Below are 22,548 nucleotides of genomic sequence, written 5' to 3' on the forward strand. Positions count from 1 at the left end.
TCCCTGCAACAAGACGGTCCTATCGAGGGGTGCTGGGAGACAGCGATACTCGAAGGGGGTTTGTTATGTCCAGTCTATTCTGCAATTTAGTTTTCGTTGCATTCATCGCAGAAACCCTGCTTCGCAGAGGTATGATGTTGGAAATGGAAGCAACGTTTTCACTGCTTTTGTGGCTATCTCAGGATGTTTAGCCTTGACTTTGATCCAGAATGCCGGCAGAGATGTTATGTCACTTTCTTTTCAGCCCACTGTCATTTGCAAGCTCGAGGAGTTGATCTTCTTCCCGCGCTGACATGGAAGATTCACCGGAAACATTCACAAGTAGGTCACGGACCCATTCCTTTGCACGTCTTGGGTCACTGATGACCTCGCGTGCGTTAAAGTTCAACAGTGGGTGTGACAGGCAATGAGGAAAGGTGCAGCTGACTCATATCATTTCATGTCGCCAAATCATATCATTTCCTCGCGGCTCGCAGCCAGTGGCCTGGTCGCATATGCTTTGCGGGCCAGTACCGGTCCGCGGCCTGGTGGTTGGGGACCGCTGGGCTAGCCTGCAAGTCACTCTCATGCAAGGAGCAACGTAACTTAGCAACCCCCCCCCCCAACAAATGAGGGCCACATAAAGCCATAAGCGCAGGTGGTGGATGGCTGTATGAGCCGCTGATGCACTAATACATATCACATGTCCTGGTTATGTGACCGCTGATGCTAGGTAGACAACCTCCAAAGAATATTGATAATGGGGTCACCTGTCCTGTAAAGACACTGCCCAGAAGGTGGCAATGGCAACCCAATTCTGCAGAAAAAAATTGCCAAGAACAATCATGGTCACTAAGGTTGGGTGACTCGAGGACTAGAGGTCATAGGTCAAGGGTGAAAGGTGAAACATTTAAGAGAAACATTTCCAGCAACACACATCAAAGTTGCTGGTGAACGCAGCAGGCCAGGCAGCATCTGTAGGAAGAGGTGCAGTCGACGTTTCAGGCCGAGACCCTTCGTCAGGACTAACTGAAGGAAGAGTGAGTAAGGGATTTGAAAGTTGGAGGGGGAGGGGGAGATCCAAAATGATAGGAGAAGACAGGAGGGGGAGGGATGGAGCCAAGAGCTGGACAGGTGATAGGCAAAAGGGGATACGAGAGGATCATGGGACAGGAGGTCCGGGAACAAAGACAAGGGGGGGGGGGGACCCAGAGGATGGGCAAGAGGTATATTCAGAGGGACAGAGGGAGAAAAAGGAGAGTGAGAGAAAGAATGTGTGCATAAAAATAAGTAACAGATGGGGTACGAGGGGGAGGTGGGGCCTAGCGGAAGTTAAAGAAGTCGATGTTCATGCCATCAGGTTGGAGGCTATCCAGACGGAATATAAGGTGTTGTTCCTCCAACCTGAGTGTGGCTTCATCTTCACAGTAGAGGAGGCCGTGGATAGAAATGTGAGAATGGGAATGGGATGTGGAATTAAAATGTGTGGCCACTGGGAGATCCTGCTTTCTCTGGCGGACAGAGTGTAGATGTTCAGCAAAGCGGACTCCCAGTCTGCATCGGGTCTCACCAATATATAAAAGGCCACATCGGGAGCACCGGACGCAGTAAATCACCCCAGTCGACTCACAGGTGAAGTGTTGCCTCACCTGGAAGGACTGTTTGGGGCCCTGAATGGTGGTAAGGGAGGAAGTGTAAGGGCATTTGTAGCACTTGTTCCGCTTACACGGATAAGTGCCAGGAGGGAGATCAGTGGGGAGGGATGGGGGGGACGAATGGACAAGGGAGTTGTGTAGGGAGCGATCCCTGCAGAATGCAGAGAGAGGGGGGGAGGGAAAGATGTGCTTAGTGGTGGGATCCCGTTGGAGGTGGCGGAAGTTACAGAGAATAATATGTTGGACCCGGAGGCTGGTGGGGTGGTAGGTGAGGACCAGGGGAACCCTATTCCTAGTGGGGTGGCGGGAGGATGGAGTGAGAGCAGATGTACGTGAAATGGGGGAGATGTGTTTAAGAGCAGAGTTGATAGTGGAGGAAGGGAAGCCCCTTTCTTTAAAAAATGAAGACATCTCCCTCGTCCTAGAATGAAAAGCCTCATCCTGAGAGCAGATGCGGCGGAGACGGAGGAATTGTACGTGAAATGGGGGAATCTATCCATGGCCTCCTCTACTGTAAAGATGAAGCCACACTCAGGTTGGAGGAACAACACCTTATATTCCGTCTGGGTAGCCTCCAACCTGATGGCATGAACATCGACTTCTCTAACTTCCGCTAGGCCCCACCTCCCCCTCGTACCCCATCTGTTACTTATTTTTATGCACACATTCTTTCTCTCACTCTCCTTTTTCTCCCTCTGTCCCTCTGAATATACCTCTTGCCCATCCTCTGGGTCCCCCCCCCCCCTTGTCTTTGTTCCCGGACCTCCTGTCCCATGATCTTCTCGTATCCCCATTTGCCTATCACCTGTCCAGCTCTTGGCTCTATCCCTCCCCCTCCTGTCTTCTCCTATCATTTTGGATCTCCCCCTCCCCCTCCAACTTTCAAATCCCTTACTCACTCTTCCTTCAGTTAGTCCTGACGAAGGGTCTCGGCCTGAAACGTCGACTGCACCTCTTCCTACAGATGCTGCCTGGCCTGCTGCGTTCACCAGCAACTTTGATGTGTGTTGCTTGAATTTCCAGCATCTGCAGAATTCCTGTTGTTTGAGAGAAACACTTCCACTTGGGTGTGGGTGTGTGTGTGTGTGTGTGTGTGTGTGTGTATATAATGAGCTGCCAGTGAAAGTGGGTTCAATTTCAACATTTTAAGAGAAATTTGGATAAGTACATGGAGGGGACGGGTATGGTGGGTCACAATTCAGTGCAGTTTAATGGGACAAGGCAAAAGAACAGTTTGGCACAGACCAGATGGGGCAAAGGGCCTGTTTCTCTACTGTGGTGCTGCATGACTCTAGGCATCTCCAGAGGCCAGTTGTGCATTGTAGGATCTACACAGCTAATTCCACACAGAAGGATTTATGTATTTATTTGGTGTACTTTTGGTTTATACTCTTGTACAAGCTGATGACTGGAATCCAAATCTCATTTATAATAATGTTCATCTGGTAATGCATTATCATCATTCTATCATCAACTCGCTGTGAGGAAATATACTCCAGGGTCAACCTGACACCAATTCCCATTCTTTTACTTCTGAAATCAATTAACAATACCACTTAGCAAGTTGTGAGGTCAAAGAAAAAGATGTTCTCTTTGCAAAACACTTTACCTAAAAGAAAAGCATTGTTCAGGTGATTTCCTGTTATTTTAGAAAGTTGCCACATATTGAAATGAACACCTAATGCACCCACACGTTAGTAAAATGCTTGCGCAAGGCAGGTAGCACACCCTATAGTCAAATATTCTCCATTCATCCCCAATATCTTCCACTCAACTACACACCACCTTCCATTATCGATAAACAAAATAAAAAGATGCAGATGAAAGAAACCCCAAATAAAAACCGAGAAGGTTGCAGTAAGGCAGACTGTTTCTCTCACTGTGGAGGCTGCCTGACCTGCCATGTCTTCCCACTTTTTCTCTGCTTTTGTTTCAACTCTCTCATGAGTCTGCATTTTTTTTCCTACAACTGTAGAGTAAAATTTTCATTTGAATATTGCTTTAAGGTAAGGGGTGGTCCATATCTTTGTGGAGGGATGAAGTGTAGAAGACAGTTTTCTGTTTAATTAGCATGTAATGATTCTTTTCTCAAGATCTGAGTGTCATTGGTGAGGCCCATACCCAGCAGTGCTCGAACCAACCACTGAACCACAAAGGAAGACCTGGAGTTACATACAGACTAGACCGGACAATGTTGGAATATGTCCTCCCCTCAATGATTTTAATGATCTCAATATATATTTTCTTTAGAAAAACAACATCCTTAAAGTTTTCTTCCAATTTCAGATCAATAAAATTTATGATTATGGTTATGAGGACATGCAGTCCCCTTTTATTGTCATTTAATAATGCATGCATTAAGAAATGATAAAAATGTTTTTCCAGAATATCACGAAAACACGTGACAAACTGAATTAAAAACAAAACCCACATAATTATAACATATAGTTACAACAGTGCAAAGCAATACCGTAATTTGATAAGAACAGACCATGGCACAGTAAAAGTCTCAAAGTCTCTCAAAAGTCCCATCATCTCATGCAGACGGTAAACCTCCAGCGCCGCCAACTTGCCGATGCAGCATCCCGGAAGCATCCAAACACAGTCCGACCTGAGTCCGTCCGAAAACTCCGAGCCTCCGACCACCTCTTCGACACCGAGCTCCATCTCTGCCGAGCGTTTTGACCCCAGCCCCGGCAACAGGCGATACGCAAAGCCGAGGATTTGGAGCCTTCCTCTCCGGAGATTCTCGATCACACAGTATCAGCGGCAGCAAAGCAGGCATTTCAGAAGTTACTCCAGATGTTCCTCTGCACTTCTCACAGCTGTCCCCATCAAATCCAGATTGTGCATGGTCCCCTAGTTACACATATCGATATTCATTCAGAACAGCCGCACGCACTGCATCGCACCGCCACCTTCTACATTTAAAATTCCACACCAGAGCTTTGGACTTATACCTATTAGTGAATTCTCTTGGACAGTGTTGGTGGTTGATGCAAACAATGCACTTCACTGTATGCTTCAACTTGCACAAAGACCAGCTCACAAGCAACTCACCTGGGTTCTGCACCTATCTCACCTGTGGGCAAGTCAAAGGTACCCACACCATAACACACAAAACTAGATTGGAAGCATTCTAAGATTGGAAGTGTCCAAGATGATAATCCTGGTAGTTAAGTCCAAAAGACATGGGATGCAGTAGGCCAATGAGGTAGATTTATTTCCCCTCTCAACCCCATTCTTCTGCCTTCTCCCCATAACCTTTGTTGCCCTTACTAATCAAGAACCTAACTTTACTTTCAATATACCCAATTACATGACCTGCATAGCCATCTATGGCAATTATTCCACAGATTCACCACCCTCTGGCTAAGAAATTTTTTCTCATCTCTATTCTAAAGGGAGATCCTTTTAATTCTGAGGCTGCACTCTCTGGTCCTAGACTGTTGTAACATGAACAAATTCACCGGAGAGACACTGAAGCTAACGGGTATAGAATTGTTTTGTTCAACACAAACAAGGACGCTCTTGGAGGAAGAGGTCTCCCGACCCAACATGACATGACATTTTTACATGCTAAAGATTAAAGGTAACAGCAGGACAATTCTATAGTTACAATGTATCTACAACACTTCCTTTGAATTGCATACAGTTTTCACACACCTCCTACTTCGCACCCATACTCCAGACAACCAAAATGAATGTTAATCAGTAATGTCTAGTTTGCAATCAACTCTAGTCCTCAAACTCCAGGAAAATTATTGTTCAGGGCTGCATTTTAAATTCGATCTTGTTACCAACTGTAACGTTTTAGAAACAAACCAGCAGCAAGAGATCTCACACTGAGTCAGGTTTTAATGTTAAAACCACTATCTTTATTAGTATCTACTTATAATATAATAACTCAACCAAGATAAACAAAAGTTAACAGTGTTATGTGTATATATGTATGTAAATATAACTCCCAAACTATTGAGCTTGGGGGAACAAGGCTTAGAGTCTTGAGACAGCAAAGTAGGAAAGCTCAGTAATCCACAAAATAAATGATGGGGCAGGGATATTTGTAATCCACGTTGTAATGGAGAGAGAAGGTGAGTACGAAGTATTCCACAAGTTCCATGTCAGGTAAAACAAAGTAATATGCTGAAGATCTTGTCTGTAGAATCTGTCCACGTACAAATTAAGACCAAAAGTGACCTGTCACAGGAACATCGCCTTCCAGTGGTTACCACACAACATACCCAGGCAAGGGCTACACAAGTAGTCCCACAAGATATCCCAAAATCCACTCCTATGGATTATACGAAGTGACAGTCACACGTTCGTTGTGCACTGCGTGCCGATGATCAACCCACCCTTGTGGGCATAGGAGAGTTCCAAGCCTCAGCTGTGACAAGCTGAAGCTACCGGCTTCCCCAGTCTCTCTCCCTCTTTCTCTGTCTGTGTAAAAATCTGAAGCAAACTCCTTCAGCCTGTGACTGACATCATAGTCCCACCTCACTCAGGTGCTTAAAGCGACAGTCCACAGTAAACAAAACCCATGGGTTCATAACAATCTGCAATCCACGTTCATGTCTGAAAGTTAGTTGCTGAAGGTTAACATTTGCTGTATCCCTAGCTCCAGAATACACCCTAACATATAGGAAATGTCCTCTCCACATCCACTCTATCCAGGCCCATCAATATTTGGTAGGTAATTCTAAGATAATGGGTCAGAACACCTCTGCAGGCATACCACACATCGGACAAAATGTAAAGAAACTTTAAGTCCCACACTCCCATGTTCAACAGCAGCAACTTCTCTTTAACCATTCAATTCTTGAACCAGTTGGCACAACCCTAATCACTACCTTAGTATAACAGTACTAGGATCACTTTGCACTAAGAGTATTGCACTGAGTTTGGGAATACGATACTTTGTACTAAAAGTATCATGTTCAATTCTGGGACACAGCTTTGGAGTAGTGTGATCACTTCTAGTTGCCTCACAATAGTAAGGATGTGGAAGCTTTAGAGAGTGCGCAGAGGAGATTTACCAGGATGCTGTCTGGATTGAAAAGCCAGAGTTTGTCTCTTTGAAGTTAAGGACAATGACGGGTGACTTGACAGAGGTGTAGGAATTGATAAAGAGTCATTGAGGGAACAGCAGGCGTCTTTTTCCCAGGACACAAACAGCAAGAGGGCATAATTTTAAAAAGTGATTGAAGTATAGGGATGATGTCAAAGGTAGGGTTTTTTTTTAAATCACAGTGCATAAGTGCATGAACCACACTGCCAGGGGTGGTGGTAGAGGTGAATGCATGAGGGCGATAAAAGAGACTCATGGACGAAAGAATACTGGACGGTTATGTGGGAGGGCTGGGTTAGTTTGTTCTTAGGAGTTGGTTAAAATGTCAGCATAACATCATGGGCTGAAAAGCCTATACTGTTCTATGTCCCAATATGAACTTTGTATTTTGGTTCTACTTGCATTTTTGTACTGTTGTGTATACTATGTTTAATTAATGTTTTTCCTGTGAACACCACTGAACTAACTCTCTGTGCCTGTGATGCAGCTGCAGGCAAGATTTCCATTGCACCTGCACAATGATGCAAATGACAATAAACTTGACTTTGCCAAAATATTTCAAATTACTTGCCTAAATAACAGCTGGCTACTTTCAGAGATAACCTAGCCCAATCCACGTTAACTGCACCCATCACTTCTTCTTGCCAGTGCCGAAATTCGTTCTGATTTCACTCCCATCAGCCAATGAAATTTTATGTCATCTAGCTTGGAATCAGAGTGAGAGAAATTGTTACGGTTCACACTCTTGTTGAGATTTCTACAACAGAGGATAATGGTAAATAGTTGCTTCTTAGACCAGGGGGAAATTGAACAGCTGTAATAGAGGGATCCATGTTAAATATTCTGTTTTATCTTTATTATAAAGAAATAAGCTAGATCTAGCCACAGTCTAAACTTGTAGAGGACAGAATTGGATAGTTTTGTCAACTACAAACAGAACCTGGATTAGACGACATATGCTATAACATCAAGTTGGACAAATTTGAGTTTTTTTCCTCTGGAGCGAGGATGAGGAGAGATCTGTTCGAGGTAAGATTATGAGAGGCATAGATAGAGTCGACAGATAGTATCTTCTCCACCACCCCCCCAATCATGATAGTACACGATGATTGTATCATCATGGATTGTATAATACAATTATCCCCTCACTACTAATCAACAAGCTCCAAATGCTGGGCCCCTGTACCTCCCTCTGCAACTGGTTCCTTGACTTTCTCATCGGGAGACCACAGTCTGTGTGGGTTGGTAATAACGTCTCCTCCTCGCTGACAATCTCAAGGACGTGTGCTTCAGCACTGCTCTACTCTCTCTGCACCCAAGACTGTGTGGCTAGTCACAGCTCAACCATCAACTATAAATTTCCCAATGACACAACCAACGTTCACCCTAATTTTTATTTTTGAAAACAGCTGTGTGGGACTGAGCATTGCTCTAAGCAGGAAATAAATTAATTTATTTACTTTTTACACGGCCTGAAAACTGGGCAGCAATTTATAATAACTTTACTGCAAAAGAAAATGCCTGCTGTGCAGCAACAAAGGCTATGTGCACAGGAGCATTTCCTGACACCCTGTAAGGAGTTTTTATATTCTCCGTTTGACCACGTGGGTTTCCTCCAGGTATTCCAGTTTCCTCCCACAGTCTGCAGATGCGCCAGTTGGTAGGTTAATTACTCATTGCAAAATTGTTCTATGAATAGGCTGGGGTTAAATCATGAGCTGCCAGGTACCGGTAGGACCTGTTCTGTGCTGTATCTCAATAAATAAATAACTTTCAGTCACTGTGTGGTCATGCACCAATGCAGCTTAGAGGGAACAGTGGACACAACTACTGTTGGCAGAATTTCAGACGGTGACAACTTTGCACCAAATTTAAGACCAAGGAATGGATCGTAAGACTTCAAGAAGAGCAAGTCAAGGGAACACACACCAGTCATCATCGAGGGATTAGTGGTGCAAAGGGGGAGCAGTTTCAAGTTCCTGGGTGTCATCCAGTTTCCTGGGAGAGATTTGGCATAGTGGTAATTGCCACTGGATCAGTAATTCAGAGACGCAGTTATATACTAGGGACAAGAGTTCGAATCCCACCATGACAGCTGGTGAATTTGAATTCAATAAAAAAAACCTGATGACCATGAAACCATGTTGATTGTCATAAAAATCCATCTAGTTCACTAATATCTTTTAGGGAAGGAATCCTGCCATCCTTACCTCTTCAGACCAACAGCAATATGGTTGACTTTTAAATGCCCTCTGAAATAGCCTAGCAAGCCATTCAGTTCTATCCCACTGCTAAAAAGAAAGTAATCCTAACAGCACTGTGGGTGTACCTACACCTCAGGGACTGCAGCCGTTCAAGAAGGCAGCTCATCACCACCTTCTCAAGGGCAACTAGGGATGGGTTATAAATGCTGGCTTAGCTGGCGACCCCCACATCCTGTGTATGAATATTTTTTTGAAGACTCTGAAGATCCATCCTGGGCCCAAGATACTGATGCAATTACCAAAAAGGCATGGCAGCATCTATACTGCAATTTCATTAGGAGTTTGGGGAGGTTTGGTACAGTCACCAAGTACTCTCACAAAATTTCTAACCATGTACCATGGAGAGCATTCTAACTGGTTGCAACACCATCTAGTACGGAAAGGCCACTGTACCGGATCAGAAGAAGCTGCGGAAGGTTGCAAACTCAGCCAGTTCCATCATGGGCACCAGCCTCCCCAGCATTGAGGACATCTTCAAAAGGCAAAGCCTCAAAAAGGCAGCATCCATTATTAAGGACTCCCGTCACTCAGTCCATGCTTTTTTCTCATTGTAACCATCACGGAGGTGGTACAGGAGCCTGAAGACTCAACATTTTAGGAACAGATTCTTCCCCTCTGCCATCAGATTTCTGAATGGACAATGAACCATATAAACTACCTCACTTTTTTTTGGCTCTCTTTTTCCACTACTTTTTTCTTATTGTGTTTATGGTGTTTGCAATTACTATGTATTGCAATGCACTGCTGTCACCAAACAACAAATTTCATGACACATGCCAGTGACTCCAATACCAGAGGGCATGCATTTAAGGTGAGAGGAGGCAAGCCCAAAAGAACTGAGATGAGCAAATTTTTTAAAAACATACAGAGGGTTGTGAATGTTTGAACATGCTGCCTGGTGTGGTGGTAGAGGCAGATGCATTAGGGAATTCCAAGAGACATTTAGACCAGCACACGAACATGAGGGAAATGGAAGGATATGGATGTTATGCAGGCAGGAGGGAGGAGTTTAGTTGCCCATTTGATTACTAATTTAACTGGTTCAGCACAACAACGTTGGCCAAGGGGCCTGCTTCTGTGCGGACCTGTTCAATATTCTATAAACTGAAGCAGAATACAAGCACATTGATATATGGGGCAGATGAAGATAATGTGAAGAAATACAAGGCAGAGAATAAAGAGATAATATAAAAGAAAAATTCCTCTCTAAAGTAGGTGCTGGAGCAGAAGGACCAGAGGTAAGGGTGCTCAAGTCCTGACGAAGGCTCTCGGCCCAAAAACCATAGACTGTGGGTGTGTTTTGCTCTGGATTTCCAGTATCTTCAGGATCTCCTGTATTTAAGGAGTCTGCATGCAATTCAATATATGAAATTCTCATTACTGAAGGACAGGATGACTTTGGAGAGTGTGTGAATGTTTATCAGGATGCTGACCGGTTTGGAGGACTATGAGAAGGTGGACGAGCCGAGGCTGTTTTTCCTACAGTGGCAAAGGCTGGGAGGAGATTTGATAGAAATTTATAAAATTACACAAGGCACAAATGGACGGCCAGTATCTTTATCCAAGGATTGAAATGTCTAATATTTAGCATATATTTAAGATGAGTGGAAGAAAGTTTATGGATATGCAAGGTAAGATTTTTTTTGTTACACAGGAGTGGCAATAGAGGCAGATACCACTGGAGTATTTCAGAGACTCTTAGATCTGCACTAGAGTCACACAGTTAATCATACAGGGAGAAGGCAGGAGAATGGGGTTGAGGGGGATAATAAATCAGCCATGATGGAATGGCACAGCAGACTCAATGGGTGAATGACCTAATTCTGCTCCATGTCTTATAGAGTCATTGTCTAGAAACAGGCCCTTTGGCCCATCTACTCTGTACTGAACTGTTATTCTCCCAGTCCCATTGACTTGCACCTGGACCAGAGCCCTCCAAATTGAAATGTCAAGAAGTATGGTCAACGTGTAGCACAACAAAATGGGCCGAAGGGCCTATCTGTTGTTCTATATGGAACTATAGAAAACTCTACGCATACATGAAAGCACAGCATGACAGAAGCATCGGATGTGGAATTCAAAATATGCTGGAAATATTGGTCAGGCTGCACATGTGACGAGAGCAAATGAGTTAATGAGTCAACTCAATGGCCTTTCGTCCGAGCCATTGATAGTCTGACGAAAGGTCGTTGACCCAAACGTTAACTCGGTCTCCATCGCTCCACGGACGAGGCCCGTCTCGCTGAATATTTTCAAGGATCTAAGCAACAGTCCCCTCGCAAGCTACGTGGGACAAAGAAGAGATACAGAGGGGGACAGAAAGATAAAATAAAACCGTATTTTTTCCTCACAAATTGAGAAGGCGCAAATGAGATTATTAGCACGTGTCTAAATTGTAACGTTAAACAGGGGGATTAAAGAAGGAAACAAAAATGTATTTAAATATACACGCAGCGTAATGGGCTGCCAGTTATCTGTACGCTCTGTCGTAGTAATCATTCCAATTCTGATAGTGCCCGGGTGGAAGACGGGGTGGTTGGAGAATCTCTCGCTGTTGGGGCCGGTCACTTCCCCCACTTGCTCACGCAGGGGTCAGTTAGTGTTGCAGCTGGGGACTCGGTGAGCACCCAGACAAGACAGACGAACGCACGACGCGGGGTTCACTTGTTGCCACGACCGGAGTTACCTCTCGTTCGGAACGCTCCAAACAAGTTGCAGAGCCTTTTTGTAGCACAGTCAGGTGTTTAAAATAAAAATGCATACTCACCAGGCATGCTGACAATTGCGTCCCGCAGTGAAATTTTCAAAGGGAAAAAAAAGGGAGAAACTCCTTGGACTGCCGTCCCTCTGGGCGAAGGGGTGATAACCACTGCGGCTTCAAGCAGTGTCTTAACACCTGATCAAACCCTCCCCACCGCTCGGGTTTACAGACGGCTCCGTCCAATCAACCTGCCGGGGCGGGGTCAGCGCCGGAGCTCCAAGTCATTTTTTTAAAAATGGGCAATGGTCAATCTCTGACCGCAAGTAAAAATAAACCCGAGCCCCCTCTCTGGAGCAAGGTGCTGTTGTCGTCTACCGTCCTCCTAACTTTGACATTGCACAATGTCACCCGGAGCGTTTGTGTCAGGGCAAAGAGAGAGTTGGAAGTGAGGGATGTGTGCCAACAGACAGGACACGCGCTCAATGGGATGCAATCGTCTCCACTCCAATTTCAGAGCACGTTTGCCAAGGGCAAGGCTGAAGTTTCAACTCAAAGATCTTCTGACTTGGTGTTAAAAGGGCGCTTGTCTTTTCTAAAACAGTTGGTGGAAAATATCACCTGTACAAATTGTAATTCAATCAAGTAAGTGTTATAAATTAGGTCAAGTCCAGTTTATTGTCATGTGCACAAGTACACACAAGCTCGCTTCCAGCTGCATCATTGGCATGTAGACAACAAAGGGAGACCTGGGTTTTTCTCAGGTCTGTATATCCTAGATTGGACCTGCAGGCATTATGAGGAAAGGTGACACCCAGGTCACTAAGGTCAGAGGTCCGTGTGAGTCCTGGGGTTGAGGCCCAAAGGTCAAACCTGTAATTGGTATGTCAGTACCCAAGAGGTCAGCAAAGTGTGGAGGGCAAAGACTGAAGCTGATGGGTCCAGAGGTAGAGACCTGAGGTCAAATCCACTGGGCTGACTTGTCCGAAGATGTCTGCAAGTCCAGGCCGGACACTGGCGGTTGGAGATCTGACATCTGTGAGTCTGGGGCCGAGGGCTGGAGACCCAGAAGCAGCCAGTCCCAGGGTTGGAGGCCTGTGTGTGGGTGGATGGGCCTGGGAAAGAGGCTTGTCTTGCTGTTGTTGTCCTGTTTTGTTGTTGTTGCTGCTGCTTGTGTTCTGCTGAACACAATGAGCACACTATGTTAGCACCGGAATGTGTGGCGACACTTGCAGGCAGCCCCCAGCTCATCCTCGGACGTGTTGGTTGTTAATGCAAATAACACATTCACGGTATATTTTGATGTACTTGTGGTAAATTAATCTGAATCTGAGTTGCTTTCATCAAGAGCTCCTACCTAACAGGAGAGAGACTGTCATTTTCCAGAGGTCACATTATCCATTCTGGAGCAGTAATGCACATGACAGAGAGATTCTAATCTTAGCCTCTCATGGCAGTAGCTGCTGTTCAGTCTGAGCTCAGTGGATGGTACACCATTGTTAGTTTTGGTGTATGTTAAAGGCAGAATAGCAATATGAGTTGTTAGCTTTCTCTTCCTCGGGAATTTTTCCAAAGAGTCACTGCAAGTGCCGACAGGAGGTAATGTCCCATCAAGGGCACAGATCTCCCTCCTCCCCCCCATGGAGGAGACAAGGAACACAGAACGGTACAACACAGGAACAGGACCTTTGGCCCACAATCTTGTGCCAAACCAATTAAATTAGTAATCAAATGGCAACTAAGTTAACTCACACTGCCTGCACAGTATCTACATCCTCTCATTTCCCTCATATTCTTGTGACTATCTAAACATATCTTAAAATTCTCTAATGTTTCTGCCTCTACCACCAATCCCACGCAGTGCATTCCAGACACCCACCACTTTCTGTATTAAAAAAACTTGCCCCTCACATCTCCTTTGAACTTAAACCCCCTCCCCCTCACTTTAAATGCATGCCCTCTGGTATTAGACATTTCAACCCTGGGAAAAAGATACTATCTGTCAACTCTATCTATGGCTCTCATAATCGTTAAACATCTATCAGATCTCCACCATTTGAGAGAAAACATCCCAAGTTTAGAGTCATGGAAAAGTACAGAAGCATGCCCTTTGGCCCTTCAACTCTACGCTAGACCATTTAAACTGCCTCGTCCTATTGATCTGCTGCAGAACGATACCCCTCCTATTCATGTATCTATTGAAACTGCTCTTAAACTTTGGAATTAAAATCACATCCACCACTTGCGCTGGCAGCTCATTAACTTGGTCCAACCTCTCGTTATAGCACACGCCTTCTAATCCAGACAGCATCCTGGTAAACCTCTTCTGCACCCTCTCCAAAACTTCGACATCCTTCCTATAGTGGGGCGACTAGAACCGTAGGCGATACTTCAGCGACAACAAGCAACATCTCAGGAAGATGATATCAATGATGAGGGACCACCACCATCTGGGACATTATTCTTCTTGATGCTGCCATCAGGCAGGAGGTACACAACCCAAAGTTCAACAACAGCTCCTTCCTGACTCCCATCAGGTTCTTGAACCTACTTAACAACTCCTAACACTCTCTCAGGCTATCCTTCTTTTTCTCACCCTCAACCTACAATAGTGCCGTGATGTTTATGTTATTGTGTGAACTCTATGCAGTTTGTATTAACTTCAGTTCAGGCTCACTTATGTTTGACATGTCTCTACTGTACTGTGCTGTTGCATAATGCTAACTTTCATGGCTTATATGCCCTGAGTATTAACACCTGTGACAAGCTTGAGCTTGAAGGTGAACTTGAAAAGACAAAGCAAGGAGGCTAACTTGAGTAACGTTGAGGGTTTTCAACAGGAATTTGGCGAGAGAGTCATAGAACACCACAGCACAGAAGTAGGCCTATCTAGTCCATGTCAAACAGTTAATCTGCCTCGTCCCACCGTCGTGTACCCGGACAATGGCCTCTGTGCCCCTCCCATCCATGTGCCCATCCAAACATCTCTGCAATATCACCCAACCTCAATGGGAAAACCTGTTTGCAGTTTCCCTTTTTTTGATTTTTACCTTGGGTTCCTCCCAAGTGCAATTTTTGGTTATAGAAGTTGGCATGGTGTCATTGAATGGCAGATGTTGATGGCAAAATGAACTGATCATAGGACGTCCATGCCTTGCACCTTGGGAGCAAAGCATCTTCTTGAGGCACACAGCTTATCATACCCGGCTGTTATGGGCAGTGGTCGCAGGGACGGCTCAACAGCAAATCGATTTGATCAGGAGGCAATGGCAACTGTTTCTCTGGCCTGGCAGGCCATTGCTATTGCATATTAGATTAGATTAGATTATGAGGACACTCAGTCCTCGTTTATTGTCATTTAGAAATGCATGCATTAAAAAATGATACAACGTTCCTCCAGAATGATATCACAAGAAAAACACAGGACAAACCAAGACTAAAACTTACAAAACCACATAATTATAACATATTGTTACAACAGTGCAAAGCAATACCATAATTTGATAAAGAGCAGACCATGGGCACAGTAAAAAAAGTCTCAAAGTCCCGATAGACTCATCATCACACACAGGCGGCAGAAGGGAGAAACTCTCCCTGCCATGAACCTCCAAGTGCCACCAACTTGCCGATGCAGCACCATTGGAAGCACCCGACCGCAGCTTGAAGCCGCAGTGGTTATTACCCCCCTCGCCCAGAGGGAACTTCCTGCCCTCTATTTCAGCAGTGTTCCAGTCATATAGGTTTACAACACAGAAACAGGAGCTTCAACCCATGAAATTTGTGCCAATGTGGTCTCCTGCATTTACCTGCAACTGGACCATGCCCTCTGTAGCCCTCTCAATCACGTACCTATCCAAACTCCTCTTAAATGTTGCAATTGAATCTGCATCTACCACTTCCACTGGCAGCTTGTTCCACACTCGCATCACCCTCTGAGGAAGATGTTTTCCCTCAGGTTCCAGTTAAATATTTCACTTTTCACCCTAAACCTCTGATCTTTAGTTCTAGTCTCACCCAACCTAAGGACAAAAGCCTGAATTCATTTACCTTATTTACATCCTGTATAGCTTTGTATACCTCCATCAAATTTTCCCTCATCTGTGCTCTAGGGAATGAAATACTAATCTATTCAACCTTTCCCTATAATGCAGGTCCTCAAGTCCCAGCAATATCCTTGTAAATCTTCTCTGTACTTTTATAAGTGTTGAGTAAATGGTCACTCATTGTCCAGACCAGCCATTGATTCTGGATGAGGTGACCAAGTTATTTTAAGATGAATAAACCTGTCAAAGGTGACATCTTGCTAGCTGAGCTGCACCTGGGCGCGTGGGACCAGAGGGGTCCAGACCAATGAGAAGTGAACAATGCTTCAGCCCACCATAAGCCCCTACACTAGATGCTTCTCTGATGATTGTCACCTTGTCATGGTGGAGAGGCTTGTGAGTTCCTAAGATCGCAAGGATGATAACATCTGGAGTTCGGGTCCTAGTACGGCAGGGTGGTGTCCAGAGGAAGAGAGCTCCGATGGTAGAGTTGGAGGGAGATGATGAGACATCACAATGGCAGAGAAGGTGGAAGAAGACTGCAGCAGTGAAAGATTCTCAGTTGTCTTGCATTTCATGCCACTGGACACTGCCCCAATCTGTCAAGGACTGCATGGAGTCTGCCCGTGCATCAGCCTCCCACCGTTAAACAAAGTCATGCACAGGTATTCTCCATTGTCAGAATATGTGGACCCCAGATTGGCCTCTGCAGCTACCTGAGGACCCACCAATAAACAACCCCTTGGGAAAACATCACACATGACTTGGAGTGATCTTATTATTACTACTACAGTAGTTGCAGGGTTAACTTAAAATGTTCTGGCTAAGTTGTAGACAAGAAAATTATGGAAATGTAATAATGCCTGTCTTGCATATTACTCATACAGATGAAACCATTTTAACGTGCATTGAGGTAGAAGAAGGTAGAACATTAACAACGCAGTATGAAGTATATAATGGGGTATATGAGGTGTCCATGGAGGGGTAGCATCTCTGGTGAAGGGGCTTGTTGTGTCCATTCTGGGGCAGCTTACTCGCCTTTGGCCCCCACCGGACACTCAGCTGTCACCTGTGGCTCCAAGTAGCTGTTAGCAAGTGACAGCAGCCACACCCGCTTCAACAGGTGGACTAACTAGGTGAGGGTAGCCAGTGGGCCTCATACCTCGCTGAGATAGGGACATGCCTGTCTTAGCGCACAAAGTCTGCTCTGGCGGACTGGGCAATCTGCAATAAAATCTAGTGGGCAGGAAGGTGGTACTGCAACCAGCGAAGGGCATGACAAGGCATAGAAGACGTCGTAGTCATCCACTGCAACCAAGAACACCAGTTTGTGATGGTCGTTCGTACCACTGGACCCTTGCTTCTAAGATCGAGAGAGTGGCTCTGCCCCAATACAATGGCTTTTCCAGTTTCGAAGCTCTAACCACACGGGTTTCCTGTCATTGTCGGACCCCATGGGCAACCACCACAAAGTGCAGTGCAGGTAAACAGTAAAGTACAAGATCATAATGGGATAGATAGTGTCGGAAACATATCTATGCTTAAGAGGCTTTTAGAGAAACACTTGAATATGGAAGGATAGGGATCAGGTACAGGCAGAAGAGAGTTAGTTTACTTTGGCGTTGTGTTCAGCATGGGCGTCATGGGTTGAGCACCTTGTTCCAACGCTGTTTGATGTTCTATGTTCAAATGTTTTCAAAGTGGCACCTATATGGAGTGAGCTGCCAGAGGAAATGATGGAGGTGGTTTCCATCATGATGTTTCAACGTCACTTAGACAGGTACATGGATAGGAGAGATGTTCGGGTAAGTGGAAACTAGCTCAGTTAGACAACGTGGTCAACATGGATGAGTTGGGCCAAAGGTCTTATTTCCATGCAGTGTATCTCTATGAATCTGTGACTCTAATGGCTAAGTCCATTAAGCTTTAGGATCCTAAAGAGAAGATGGTTGGAAGAGCTGAGACCTTAGAGCAGGGGTTCCCAACCTGGGGTCCACAGAGCGCTTGCTTAATAGTATTGGTCTGTGACATTAAGAAGTTTGGGAACTCCTGCATTAGAGAATTATAGAACTGGAGAGAAATGAGATCATGTGGGAGGTGAAGAATGGAATTTTTAAATGGTGGCTTTGCTAAAGCCAAATATGGGTTTGAAAATACAATTCAATGATTGAAATAGGTTAACAACGTACACAAAAGATTGGAGGAACTCAGCAAGTCAGGCAGCATCTATGGAGGAGAATAGATAGTTGATGTTTCGAGTCAAGACCCTTCATCAAGACTGAAAAGAAAGGGGGAAGAAGACAGAATAAGGAGGTGGGGGGAGGGAGTGGGGTACAAGGTGGTGGGCGATAGGTAGAGAGAAAGTGATGGGGTCTCCAGCATCTTGTGTGTGTTGCTCAAGATTTCCTACATCTGCAGAACCTCGAGTCTAAAAATAAGCTTAAAAGTTCAAAAGAACAGCAATGAAGATCTTTCTGGCTTTATCCCCCTTCCTTTCTAGGCCTGAAGAAAGGTCTCAGCCGGAAACTTCATTCCTCTCCATGGATGCTGCCTAACCTGCTGAGTTCCTCCAGCATTTTGTGTATGTTACTCTAGAGCAATGGTGAAATTTTGAAATGAACGTGTAATTTGGGAGTAATGATGGCCTTGGATAAAGGCAGCAAAAGGAAAGAGCTCTTTCCAAACAAAGACTCTGATGTAAAATATAAATATTTACCTCAAAGTCATCTGTCAACAGAGAACCGGTATTTGAAGTTGGTAGCATAGTAATGAGGAAATACTTGCCAAATCACCACTAGACTCAAAAGTCAAAGGAGTATCTAAAACAAACAAGGATAAGCCTTTTCTTCATTCAAAATGGAAACTAGAGATTAAATACAAAGTGGCTTTCTAGTTAGTAAGTGCATATAAACAATTGAGTAGGACAGAAAGTAAATCAAAGGATGATTTCTACATAGTCTTTTCCCTTTGAAAATTGACTGTATCAGTGACAGTTTCCTCCCACAGTCCAAAGACGTACCACTTGGTAAATTAATGGGTCATTGTAAATTGTCCCATGACTAGGCTAGGATTAAATCAGGGGATTACTGGGTGGTGTGGATTGAGGGGCCAGAAAGACCATAAGAACGTAAGATAGAGGAACAGAATGAGGCCATTTGGCCCATCAAGTCTGCTTCGCCATTTCATGCTGGCTGATCCAGCTCCAGTCTCCTGCCTTTCCACCGTATCCCTCTATGCCCTGACAAATCAAGAATTTATCAGTCTCTGCCTTAAACAGACATAAAGGCTTGACCTTCACAGCTGCTCGTGGCAACGAATTCCATAGATTCACCACTCCAAGTGTGGTCCGTCCAATGTCTTATGGAGTCACATGTATTTGAATGTGTATAAAATCCATCTGTTTAATATCCTCCAGTGTCATTGGTCAGTTTAAATTTTCGTGCACTCCCCTACTTTGGCAGGGTGGAAGGTGTTTGCAGGGTAATGTGGAGAGTTTGTTTCCCCTGGCGGCAGAAACCTCAGCTACTTCCCACTGTTGAAATAAGAAAGGGTTGTGCGTTGACCACCCAGCTGAATGAAGGCAGCACGGCAGGCAGTGTAACACTATTACAGTGCCAGCGGCCCAGGTCCAAATCTGTCCATAAGGAACTTGTGTGCTCTCCCCATGCCCGCACAAGTTTGCTCTGGGTGCTCCGGTTTCCTCCCACATTCCAAAGACATACAAGTTAATTAGTCACATGGTTGAAATTAGATGGCACTGGCTGATTGGGCGAGAAGGGCTCAATTGCTAAATGAATTTTAAAATACGTTTTTCTCCTTGAGTATTGAGTCATGGAGTGCTCTTCTTTAAGAAAACAGTAGAAGCAGAGTGTTGAACTATCTACGTACTGACTTAAGAAACCCCCCTGGATGCCCCTAACAAATTCTTCCCCAATTCAACCTCTTGTACTAAGGAGGTGCAAGTCAATGTTAGAGAAGTTGAAGTCACCCACTACAGCAACTCTTATTTGTACACCTTGCTTTGGAAGCTAAAATCAAACGGGTTATAAAGAGGGCAGAAAAGAACTCAAGAAAGGAGTTAGGAGAGACCAGGATATGCCATGAGAAGTCCTTGGCAAATGGGATTAAAGAGAATCCCAAGGTATTCTACATACACTTAACTAGGGAGCAGGTAGGATCACTCAAGGATAAAGGAGATAACATGTGCTTGGACACGGAGGATATGAGTGAGGTCTTAAATGATTAAAAGGAGAAGAACATGAAAGATACAGAGATTAGTGCAGAGTGTGCTAATATGCGCAGGCATTTTAAGATAAAGAAGGAGGTAGTGCCAGGTTTCTCAAAGAATATTAAGGTGGATAGGTCCCCAGAGCCTGATGGATATACTCCAGCTTACTGAGAGAAGCAAGAGGTGTGACTGCTGGGGTTTTGACTGATATCTTCATCTCCTCTCTAACCACAAGCAAAGTCCTGGAGGACAAGGGAATAGATAATGCTGTCCCATTATTCAAGGCGGAAAATAGGGATAATCCTGGAAACTATAAACTGGTGAGTTTCTTGTTAATGGTAGAGAGGTTTCTGGAGAGAATTCTTAGGGATAGGATTTATGACCATTCGGAAAACCGTGGCCTAATTGCTCACAGTTAGCATGGCTTTGTGCTGGGCAAGTTGTGTCTTATGAACTGTGTGAGGAGGTAATGAAGTTGAATGAAGGTAGAGTTGTAGATGTTGTATATGTGAATTTTTGTAAGTGGTTTAAAAAGGTTCCTCCTGGTAGGTTCATCCAGAAGGTTAAGATGTTTAGAATTCATGGTGGATTGGCCGTTTGGATTCTTGAATTGGCTTGCTCATGGAAAACAGAGGGTAGTGGCACTTATTCTGGCTGAATGTCTGTGACGGGCAATACTTAGCAGGTCAGGCAGCATCTACGGAGGGAAATTGACAGTCAATGCATTAGACTGAGATCCTTCATCAGTCCAGTCCAGATGAAGGATCTCTGCCCGAAACATTGACTTTTCATTTGCCTCTATAGATGCTGCCTGACCTGCTGAGTTCCTCCATTATTTTGTGTGTTGCTCTGGATTTCTCAACTGCTGCAGAATCTCTTGTTCCACTGAGATCCATACTGGGACCTCTGCTATTTGTGATACATATATAAATGACTTGGATGAAAGTATTGATGGGTGGGTTAGTAAGTTTAGCAATAATATGATGCTTGGTGGCATTGCGGATAGTGTAGAGGATTGCCAAGGAATGCAGTGGGATATACGTAGATGCGTTGTAAATATGGGTGGAGAAATGTCAGATGGAATTTATCTGCACCAAATGTGAAGTTCTGCACTTTAGGAGATCAAATGTAAAGTGACAGTACACAGTTAATGGCAAGACCCTTTACAGCATTGATGTGCAGTATGATATTGCGGTCCAAGTCCATGAAAGTGGTTATACAGATTGGTAGGGTGGTGAAAAAAAGCATTTGGCATACTTGCATTTAGTAGTTGAGTGGATATTTGGCGTGACGTCTAAAACTTTGACGAACTTCTATAGATGTGTGGTGGAGAGTATATTAACTGGCTACATAAGAGCCTGGTATGTAAACACCAATGCCCTTGAACAGAAAATTCTCCAAAAAGTAATGGATATGGCTCAGTCCATGGCACACTGAAATACGGTCACAGGAAAGCAGCATCCATCATCAGGGACCCCAACCACTCAGGACATGCTCTCTTCTTGCTGCTGCCATCAGGAAGAAGGTATAGGAGCCTCAGGAGTCACATCAGCAGGTTCAGGAACAGTTACTACCCTCAACCATCAGGCTTTTGAACAAAAGATATAACTTCATTCAACGTCACTTGCCCCATCAGTGAAATGTTCCCACAACCAATGCACTCATCTTCAAGGACTCTTCATCTTATGTTTTAAATATTTATTGCTTATTTATTTATTATTATTCTTTTTGTATATGCACAGTTTGTAGTTTTCTGTATTCTAGTTGAGCACCCTAGTTGGGCGGTCTTTCGTTGATTATGTTATAGTTTCTATTCTATAGATTTATTGAGCATGCCCACAAGGAAATGAATCCCAGGGTTGTATATGGTGACATATTTATACTTTGATAATAAAATTTACTTTGAACTTTGGACTTTGAGAAATTAAGTTCAAGACTCAGGAAGTTATTTTTGCGGGTTTATTAAACCTCAGTTATGCTGCATCCAGAATATTGCATTCGGTTCTGGCTGCCCCGTAATGGGAAGGACGTTAAGGCTTTGGAGAGGGTGCAGAAAAGGTTTACCAGGATGCTGCCTCGATTAGAGGGCAAGTGCTATAATGAGAGGATGGATAAACTTGGGTTGTTTTTATCTGCAGCAGCAGAGGCTGAAGGGAGATCTGATAGAGGTTTATAAGATTATGAGAAGCAGAGATACAGCAGCCAGGCAGCATCTTTTTCTCAGGATTGAAATTTCTGATACAAGATTTAAAGTGAAAGGAGCAAATTTAAAGGAGATAAAACGTAGAACGTAGAAATCTACAGCACATTACAGGCCCTTCAGCCCACAATGTTGTGCCGACCATGTAACCTCCTCTAGAAACTGCCCAGAATTTCCTTACTGCATAGCCCTCTATTTTTCTAAGCTCCGTGTACCTATCTAAGAGGCTCTTAAAAGACACTATTGTATCCGCTTCCACCACCGCCGCTGGCAGTGCATTCCACACACTCACCACTCTCTGAGTGAAAAACTTACCCCTGACACCCCTCGGTACCTATTTCTAAGCACTATGCCCCCTCATGTTAGCCATTTCCGCCCTGGGAGAAAACCTCTGGCTATCCACATGATCA

The 22,548-nt window shown here is 44.5% G+C and overlaps 1 protein-coding gene across 8 annotated transcripts in view; it reads right to left on the reverse strand.

The window, feature by feature from the left end:
* The window catches only part of gyg2 (glycogenin 2), a 107,811-nt gene extending 95,836 nt beyond the window's left edge, over positions 1–11,975 (reverse strand). For all 8 annotated transcript variants that reach the window (XM_072262645.1, XM_072262646.1, XM_072262649.1 and 5 more), the window contains exon 1: positions 11,737–11,975. In XM_072262645.1, the coding sequence (XP_072118746.1) occupies positions 11,737–11,743 (7 nt within the window). In that variant the 5' untranslated portion in view covers positions 11,744–11,975. The remainder of the gene's footprint in view (positions 1–11,736) is intronic.
* Between the last annotated feature and the right edge of the window lie 10,573 nt (positions 11,976–22,548).

This window comes from Mobula birostris, chromosome 7, assembly GCF_030028105.1.
Source record: "Mobula birostris isolate sMobBir1 chromosome 7, sMobBir1.hap1, whole genome shotgun sequence".
Classification (NCBI taxonomy): Eukaryota; Metazoa; Chordata; class Chondrichthyes; order Myliobatiformes; family Myliobatidae; genus Mobula; species Mobula birostris.